The sequence below is a fragment of the Hyperolius riggenbachi genome, chromosome 6 (genome assembly GCF_040937935.1).
Source record: "Hyperolius riggenbachi isolate aHypRig1 chromosome 6, aHypRig1.pri, whole genome shotgun sequence".
In the NCBI taxonomy this organism is placed as follows: Eukaryota; Metazoa; Chordata; class Amphibia; order Anura; family Hyperoliidae; genus Hyperolius; species Hyperolius riggenbachi.
This window is the reverse complement of record NC_090651.1, coordinates 96,499,913-96,509,416: the sequence shown is the minus strand read 5'-3', so window position 1 is coordinate 96,509,416 and position 9,504 is coordinate 96,499,913. Positions and strand designations below refer to the sequence as shown.

Genomic DNA, 9,504 nt, shown 5'->3' with positions numbered 1-9,504 from the left:
CATAGAGTGGCAAACATGGCATTACATTTCTTCATAGGGAGCTTGGGAGAACACCCCACCCGCCCCCTTTTTACTTTACTCTGGTATCTGCAAATGTCCAGAATTTATTTTGTCCAGAGGGCCGTTTTCCACTAGGAATTGCAATTGTGACCATGGTGTGACTGCAATCGCGATTTCTAGTGCACAGAACACATAATTACTGCGAGATCTGACAGGTGTCATGCTGCAGTTGCTATAAACACAGTCGTAAACGCAGGAAAAATGTGTGAGATTGGGAAAAATCACGCCACAATCGAATTGTAGAAATTGAAACATTAACCCCTGATTTTTGCAATTCGCAAGCAATCCTAATCAGATTTAAAGTGTACCAGAGATGGTATACTGGCACTTATTTATACTTACCTGGGGCATCCTCCAGCCCCATGAACACTTCGGCTTCCCTCGCCTTACCCCTCAGCTCCTCCGTTCTGGTGATACAACTGTCAGTAATCTGCTCAGCCACCAGTCAAGGTATTCTGCCACTTTACGGTCCCCTGGAGACTTCTGCACCTGCGCAGTACTACTGCACAGGCGCAGAACACTTCCAGCCGCAGGAGTGAGATGGGTGCGCACATACACGCGAACTGCGCTGACGGGCCCTGACTTGCCAAGCTAATGGCACTTCTACGTAGCAAGCGAAGAGTTGGAGGAAGATGGTGTGGGAGCGAATGGTGAGCAGAGGGCTGGAGGAAGCCCCAGGTATGTATAAAACATTTATTTTAGTTTGTCTCTGGTACGCTTTAAAAATGCTGATAGTGGAAGAAAGTCCTAAATCCATAAGACAAACAAAAAATAGGGATGCATAGGTTTTAGGCCGTTGACTAGCAGCTGGCTACTCTGTATTTCTCCTGCAGGAAAGTCTAGTGTCAGGTAGGATAGCAGCTGATTTTGCCACAAAACCAACTGCTAATCTATACCACAGATGACAGCTCAGTGCTGCCTGAGGAGCGGAGACCCAGCGAGAAAAACCCTATCGGTGAGCACCAAAATAAGCTCTAAAATTGCACAGCGGGACCCTCACCTGCGACCTTCAGCTGCTGGGCTTCAGGCACTTTACTAAACCTATTCAGTTGGTGACATGGATAGTGTTTCCTGCTTGGTCTCCGAACCCTCAGGCAGCTCCGAGCTGCTGTCTGCGGAATAGATCAGCTGTTCGTTTTGTGACAAATCAGCTGCTGTCCTATCTGACACTAGACATTTCTGCAGGGGAAATACAGAGTTGGCCTAAGACGTAAGAACCAAAATAGGTTTGTGTTAGAAATAAGAAATTTGAATTCAGAAGGCTAATGATTAGTTACCCAACAAGAGAGCAATGAATCAAGCTGTCAGTAGACATAATCAATGAGATGATAAATGCTGAGTTGATGCGGAGTTGTAGCATATGTACATTACTTTATTTGCCTCGCGGAAAGATATGGCTCAGCCCACATGAATTCTGCTCTAATTTTGGAGCTAAAACAACTGCCTAGTTGACTTTAAGATCTTTACGTAGAACTTTCCATTATGACATGATAAGGAACACTACTACTGTATTACAACATGCAGTCTGTTGTACATCCTTTTTGCAGGGCTGGTTGAGGCCCCGCGGCAAAGGTAATCCTGGGGCTCCCATCCCCCAGAAAAATTACAGCCACTGGACAGATGCTGAGACCCCCTTCGCGGGCAGAACCCAACCTCTCTTCTAATTGATCTGCGCTAACAAATATATCCTCTAGCGTGGCCCCAGCAGGAGAGCAGTATTTGTACTTTACCTGTCTTAGCTGTTGCGCTGGAGCCGCTTGTTCATCTGCATTCTACTTCTTGTGTAACCCGGCAAATCATAACGTGTAACATTATCACATAGGAAGTAGAATGAAGATGGGCAAGCGGCTCCAGCACAGCAGCCGAGAAAGTTAAAGTACAAATGCTGCTCTCGTGCTGGGGCCCCGCTAGAGGATATATTTGTTGGCTCAGATCAATTAGCAGGGAGGTCGGGGTCCTGCCCGCGTGGGTGAACGAGGTGGGTGAAGGACCATACTAATGTTGAGGCAGGGGGAGGCTGGGGCCCCAGCAGTGCTCGGAGCCCTGGGGCAATTGCCCCCCCCCCCCCCCCTGCCTTTCTGACTTATGCATTTAGAGGTTTGTAATACATTTTGTACAAAAGTTATAGCACTGGCTCAGTGTTTTTTTTCTAGTCTTTTATGAACTATACTATAGTGTGTGTGTGTATATATACATATATATATGTATATATATATATATATATATATATATATATATATATGTACTGTATATGATAATGTCTCTATTTGGCAACCATTGGTAGGACTTTAAAGTGATTCAGTCATTCACATAGCCTTTTCAAATAGATGCAACTGTGAAGGGTGATCAGGGTGATCAAAGCACCCTATAAGGAAAAAACACAGAGACAACAGGAGCCCAGATGGTGCAGTATGTCACAATTAAGTGGTAGGTGAAAATTGTACTCACAAAGGGACGTTGCAGAAGGGCAACCAACCACTGTAGATGTGTGGAGATGTATAAACCCGACTCTACTCGGGTGTCCAGGCCAGCTGGATGCGGTGGCGCTCTTGTTACAAAAACAACCAAGTGGTCCTAGAGGTGGCAAAATCACTAGGAGCCAAGGGTACACAGCCTCCCAAAGAAGGGTGGAAAGCACAAAGGGGGAAAGAGGTGCCCAAGACTGTGATAAAACTTTGTTAAAAACAATTAAAATAGGAAAAAATGAGGTGGCTTACCTCAATGAAGGCAAATTCATATCATAAATGAATTATAATATGCACTGGCAACGCGTTTCGTGGGTCTGTGCCTACTTCGTCAGGCCAAATAAAGTTCCAAAGGGTTCTGTGAGCCAGATTTAAGGCGCCTCTGTGCTGGATCACAGCATCCTTTGGCACTTTATTCTGCCTGAGGAAGTAAGCACAGACCCACGATACGCGTTGCCAGTGCATATTAAAATTAATTTATGATATGAATTTTCTTCGTTGAGATAAGCCACCTCATTTTTTCTTCTTTTAATTGTTTTAACACGGTTTTATCACAGTCTTGGGCACCTCTTTCCCATTTTGTTTTTCAAATTGATTCTGTAGTTTAAACAATTGTTTCAAACTTGTGCATGTTCACCTTTTATGATATCAGTGCTTTGCTACTAGGTAAAAAACATCCCTCCAGGCCTTTATCCGATGCCAGTAAGAGCATCACTTTCTATCCCTCTCTTTTGCAGTCTCAGCTGATGTTCTCTTTAATGTTTTTTGAACATTGTCGGATGTTTTCACAGGAAGTGGATTTTAGGCAGGTGGGATCAAACTAATCAAATGCATCTGTTAGACTACCTGTGTGTACCCTTCTGTAAAGAGACACTGAAGCAAAAAAATAAATAAAAATGATATAATGAATTGGTTGTGTAGTACGGATAATTACTAGAATATTAGAAGCAAAGAAAATATTCTCATATTTTTATTTTCAGTTACCGGTATATAGTGTTTTTTATAACAATGCATCATTCTCTAATATTTGCAGTTTACACACTACTCAGCATTCTACATTATTTTTACAGAGCAGGCTGTGAACTTTTGACCTGTCCTGTACAGAAGAAAAAACAATATAGTGACAGACTGTTGAGATAACAACCTTCATAAGTCAGAATTCTCTGCTACTTTCAAAGTCATGGAGCTCAATGGCTTATTTGCATAGATAACAACTGGAGTTTCTTAACTCTTCCTGTACTGGAAACAATATTAGACTTATATCTCTGCTCCTAATGTTTTATTTTTTAACTGTACTACACATACAAATCATTATATCATCATTTTTTTTCGCTTCAGTGTCTCTTTAAAGAGAACCCGAGGCGGGGTTCTGAGCATAAAATCCTCATACAGAGCCTGGGTCAGTCTATAGAGCCCAGCCTCTGTTGCTATATATGTTTACCTGGGTACTTCTGCGCAGTATAGGTGACTAAGCATAAGAATGCATTCTTCTGTGAACTAAGACCCCGGCTTTTAACTTAGCTGTAGGGATAACAATTGTGCCTGGATGAGTGAATCTGTGAATGCATTTGTTTTAACATTTGCATGCAAGAGTGCGAAGGGTTAATAGATTTTTTTCTGTTGCTATATAGATTGCTGCTAAACCCCCCCCCCTGCGCTCTGTAATCCCCCATAACTCACAGCCGCTCTGCTGACACACAGCTTGTCAGAGCGCATTGTGTTTACCTCTCCTCTGTCAGTCTTGCCGCTCCCCGCCTCCTGCATCGCTACGGTCCCTGCCCACCTCCCTTCCCCGCCGCTGATTGGAGGGAAGGGACGCGGGCGGGACCGGAGCAAGGCAGGAGGCGGGGGAGCAGCCGAGACTGACAGAGGAGAGGCAAACACAGCCGCACAGCGCGGCTGTGAGTCATGGGGTATTGCAGAGCGGGGGGGGCTGGCCTAGGAGCGATCTGTATAGCAACAGAGGCTGGGCTGTATAGACAGACCCAGCCTCTGTATGGGGATTTCATTCCCGGAACCCCGCCTCAGGTTCTCTTTAAAGTCTGTAGAGACACCTAATATTGATCTTTCAAAACGATTGTTGATTATTTTGGATGACAGTTTTAGAAATTATCATTGTATAGACATACTGCTTGGTTATATCCAGGGAGCCTGTACTGTTCTACGCAGATGGAAGGGGAGACAATGGGTTTCCTATTGGCTCTTATAATAACTTATAAGGAATTCCATTGGTTATTATAGAAATCAATGGGGGACCCCAGTAAAAAATATTGAAGATGCTTTTGCCACGGTTCCTCTAGTTTTAGCAAAGCACTGTGTAGAGAAAAGTGACCAATGGAAATCCTTCTCATTGAGGATTATTGGTTCAGACTGTAGGCCAATGGGGAACCCTGGCTTTAAGCTTAAAGTGCTTTTGCCAGGGATCTCTGTACAGGGATCTACAGTGAGGCAGAGCCTCAGTGTGGTGTGGAGGTGGTCTCGATAGTGTTAGTGCTAGGGGGGAAGGGGGTAGCGACCATGCTGAAGCAGCTTGGCAGAGCTGTGGGGCTGCAAGGGCAGGGTGCTTGTCCAAGGTGCGGCGGAGAATGGCCAATCCAAAGAGGTGCGATGGTAGTCCAGCGTGGGGAGCAGCGGCCAGGAACTACTAGAAAAATACTGTGACTATCCTCCCACTTCCCACTCTCTCCAAGGTCCTCTCTGCTTTCCACTCAAGTTTTTTTTTTCCCACAGCACATGCACAGTGAAAGAAAGTACCAGTGCACTTCTTTCTTTCATGCACCTGCACTTCTTTTTACTGGGCATGTGTGGTTCAGAACTCATGCATGTCCAATTCAAAACAGGTCCACCATTGCCTCAATACACAATGTACTATATTTTTTCACTTCAGGAGTACTTTATGAAAGATTATTTCTCTATTATTAAAGTGTACCTGAGATGGCGGGGGGAGGGGGGGATATACATACCTGGGGCTTCCTCCAGGACTTTCTGGGGCTAATTGTGGGTGTTCTAGACAGCGCAGAAGTATGAGGGAGCAATCGGCATGGAGGGGGCTGGTGGAAGCCCCAGGTATGCATATTTTAATTTTTGATTTATCTCTCATTATCTGACTTGGCTCACAATCTCTCTCCTTGGTCCTGATGCACTAACTTTCAGTACCAACACAAGGTGACACACTGGGAACCGTACACAGAGGAATCTGGAAAGCCACTGAGACCTGCAGGATGCATAGAAGATGGCGCCTGGACGATCAGTGAGTAGTTACTGCTGCTTCTGGGGGGAGAAAAAAGTGCTTTTAACTTCGGTTCAAGCAACTGGCAAGCACATTTATCAGCATCAGGCAATCCCCGCCTGTGCCAGATACTGGGGGTCTTGCTGTATTAATGCCAGGGGGTAGCGCATGTTTGCTGGATAGTATATTGGTTAAGGGCTATGCCTCTGACACAGGCGACCAGGGTTCAAATCTTTGCTCTTCCTGTTCAGTAAGCCAGCACCTATTTAGTTCGAGACCTTGGGCAAGACTCCCTAATACTGCTTCTGCCTATAGAGCGCCCCCCCAAGTGGCTGCAGCTCAAGTGCTTTGAGTCAGCACATTATAAATGTTATTTGTGTTGTCTTGTGCAATTAGAACCAGTCACGTTTCCTGGGTAACACACACTTTGCTATGGTTGTGTGTGATAGGTTAATTACACTGATGCACTAACTTTATCGAAAGTTAGTGCATCTGTCCCCTTATCCGTTATCTGTTTATCTCATGAATTAACTTTTCCCTATAGTTGAGATGAAAAATACGGTAAGTAAGGTGAGATAATTCAAGAGAAAAGCCTTCTGAATCGACCCCAAAGTAACCTACAGTATGTTGGTTGAAAAAAGTAATGTGCTCCTCATGTTTAACCTTTAGAGCACAGCATGTAATTTTCACTTAGAACCTACTTCCGATTGAAAAAAATGATCAAATCAGGCAAAATAATATACAGTCTACTGATTGCCTGTCACCAATCTCAAACTCAAAATCGATCTCTTGCTGTGTTTGAAGCAGATCAAATTTGCTGGAAAATGTTGATTGAATTACTTGCTAATGTTCCATGTGTATGTCCTTTCTTTTCCTGTTCAATCGATAACCAATCCGAAAAATAATCAGAAGTAGAAATAAATTGCTTACGTGTGTGTACACTAGCTTTCTTTTACGTCAGATCTGAATATTGATTTGATCCCTCACTTGAATAGGACCTGAAATAAAAATTGCATGGTGTGTACTAAGCTTTAATGGTACAATATTTTCATCATATGCGATCTTCTGATGCAATATTATTATAATTGATTTATATAGCGCCAGCATCGTCTGTAGTGCTGTACAACAGCATACAGGGTATAACAATACATAATAAACAATACAACAGTTAATTTATGATCAAATTGTACAGAAAACAGCGCAGTGTTTGGTGAAATGTATCCAAAGAGAGAAAATGACCTGTTTATGGGAACAATCGAGAATTGCCTTTCGATTACTTCCACATACCTCCTAACTTTTTGAGATCAGAAAGAGGGACACTTAAGCCACGCTCCTGCCACACCTCTAACTACACCCCCAACACACCCCTAATTACGCATACTATAAAGATTTCATAAGGAAAATATGTTCGTCTATTATTCAAACCACACTGGTCCATCTGTGTCAGCAGCGTGGCAGCAGCAGCTATAATTACCTCCATTCACCACTGGAGGTCTCCAATCTGCAAGGGCTTCATATTACTTCCTGTTTTAACAGTAGAGCACTGGCATAACAATAGGGGAAGCAGCCCCTGACCCCCCCCCCCCCGCGGGGGCGGGGCTGCTTCCCCTATTGTTACGCCAGTGCCCTTATTCCTTCATACTAACATTTGAACAGTGGCAGACATACTGCCGTGCAGGCCGTGCCACCGCACGAGGGCCCCTGAAGTTCCGTTGCTTCAGGGGCCCATTAAGTATTTTTTTGTTTTTATATATATATATATATATATATTTTTTTTTTTTCCCTGGGGGGCCCCGACTCCTATCCTCCCTCCCTCACCTCGGGGCCCCTCCTCCCGATATGCGCGGCGGTAGAGCGGAAAATACGGGATGTCTCCGGGGCTCCAGGCAGGCGCTAGAGGCTCAGCGGCCGCTTGGTCTCCAATGTCTCCAACTCTATATACGGCTCGCTACTAAATCAGGAAGTAGCGAGCAGTATACAGAGTTAGAGACTTATTGGAGACCAAGCGGCTGAGCCTCTAGCGTCTGCCTGGAGCCCTGAAGACTTCCTGTATTTGCCACTCTCCCGCCGCGCATATCGGGAAGGGGGCCCTCCGAGGTGAGGAAGGGGGGGAGGATAGGAGTCGGGCCCCCCACCCGGATAGCTAAACACCCACCCACCTACCCACCCACCTACCCGGCTACCTAACCACCTACCCGGCTACCTAACCACCTACCCACCCGCACCGGCTACCTACCCACCCGGCTACCTACCCACCCACCAGGCTTCCTACCTACCTACCCACCCGACTACCTAACCACCCACCCGGCTACCTACCCACCCGGCTTCCTACCTACCTACCCACCCGGCTACCTACCTAACCACCCACCTGGCTACCTACCTACCGGGCTAGTTACCAACCCACCCACCAGGCTACCTACCCACCCGGCTACCCACCCACCAGGCTGCCTACTTACCCACCCACCAGGCTACCTACCCACCCACCCGGCTACCCACCCACCCGGCTACCCACCCGGCTACCTACCCACCCACCAGGCTACCTACCCACCCAGCTACCCAGCCACCCACCAGGCTACCTACCCACCCGGCTAAGGGCTACCTACCCACACATCCACCAGGCTTCCTACCTACCTACCCACCCGGCTACCTACCTACCTGGCTAGTTACCAACCCACCTACCAGGCTACCTACCCACCCGGCTACCCACCCACCAGGCTGCCTACCTACCTACCTACCCACCCACCCACCAGGCTACCTACCTACCTACCGGGCTAGTTACCAACCCACCCACCAGGCTACCTACCCACCTGGCTACCTACCCACCAGGCTACCTACCTACCCACCCACCAGGCTACCTACCTACCCACCCACCAGGCTACCTACCCACCCACCAGGCTACCTACCCACCCACAAGGCTACCTACCCACCCACCAGGCTACCTACCCACCCGGCTAAGGGCTACCTACCCACCCACCCACCAGGCTCTGTCTTCTCCCCAGAATTTTCTTCCAGCCGGGTGTCATGAAAAAGTAGCCGGGTGGGGCAATATGAGAGACTGCAGGTCCGGTGCTTCTGTGCACAACTCTGCTTATAGCAGAGGAGGAGGTGAGCCGATGACAGCCGGGTGCTCACAAAAACTAGCCGGGTGGAGCTACCTACCCACCCACCCGGCTACCTACCCACCCGGCTAAGGGCTACCCATCCACCCACCAGGCTACCTACCTACCCACCCACCAGGCTACCTACCCACCCAGCTAACCAGACACCCACCCGGGTACCTACCCACCCACCCACCAGGCTACCTACCCACCCGGCTAAGGGCTACCTACCATCCCACCAGGCTGCCTACCTATCTACCCACCCACCAGGCTACCTATCCACCCAACCACCCATGGGAGCTGCGCGCCGGATGGAGGCTGGGACAGGAGGTCTGCTGCTGCAGGTGAGTAAATGTTTTTGTTTTTTTATTTATATTAGCAGGTGTATGTTCTGGGCAAGTCTGCCACATGATTGCACGTATTTTCTTGGCATATCTGCCGACATGATTGCACGTATTTTCTGGGCATATCTGCCGACATGATTGCACGTATTTTCTGGGCATATCTGCCGACATGATTGCACGTATTTTCTGGGCATATCTGCCGACATGATTGGACGTATTTTCTGGGCATATCTGCCGACATGATTGCACGTATTTTCTTGGCATATCTGCCGACATGATTGCACGTATTTTCTGGGCATATCTGCCGA

The 9,504-nt window shown here is 47.1% G+C and overlaps 1 protein-coding gene across 1 annotated transcript in view; it reads left to right on the top strand.

Annotated features, from left to right (window-relative positions):
• The first annotated feature begins 3,261 nt into the window (after positions 1-3,261).
• The window catches only part of LOC137522057 (uncharacterized), a 499,919-nt gene continuing 493,676 nt past the window's right edge, over positions 3,262-9,504 (top strand). Inside the window, exons 1-2 of the mRNA XM_068242079.1 lie at positions 3,262-3,334; positions 5,679-5,775. Of these exons, the coding sequence (XP_068098180.1) occupies positions 3,272-3,334; positions 5,679-5,775 (160 nt within the window). The 5' untranslated portion in view covers positions 3,262-3,271. The remainder of the gene's footprint in view (positions 3,335-5,678; positions 5,776-9,504) is intronic.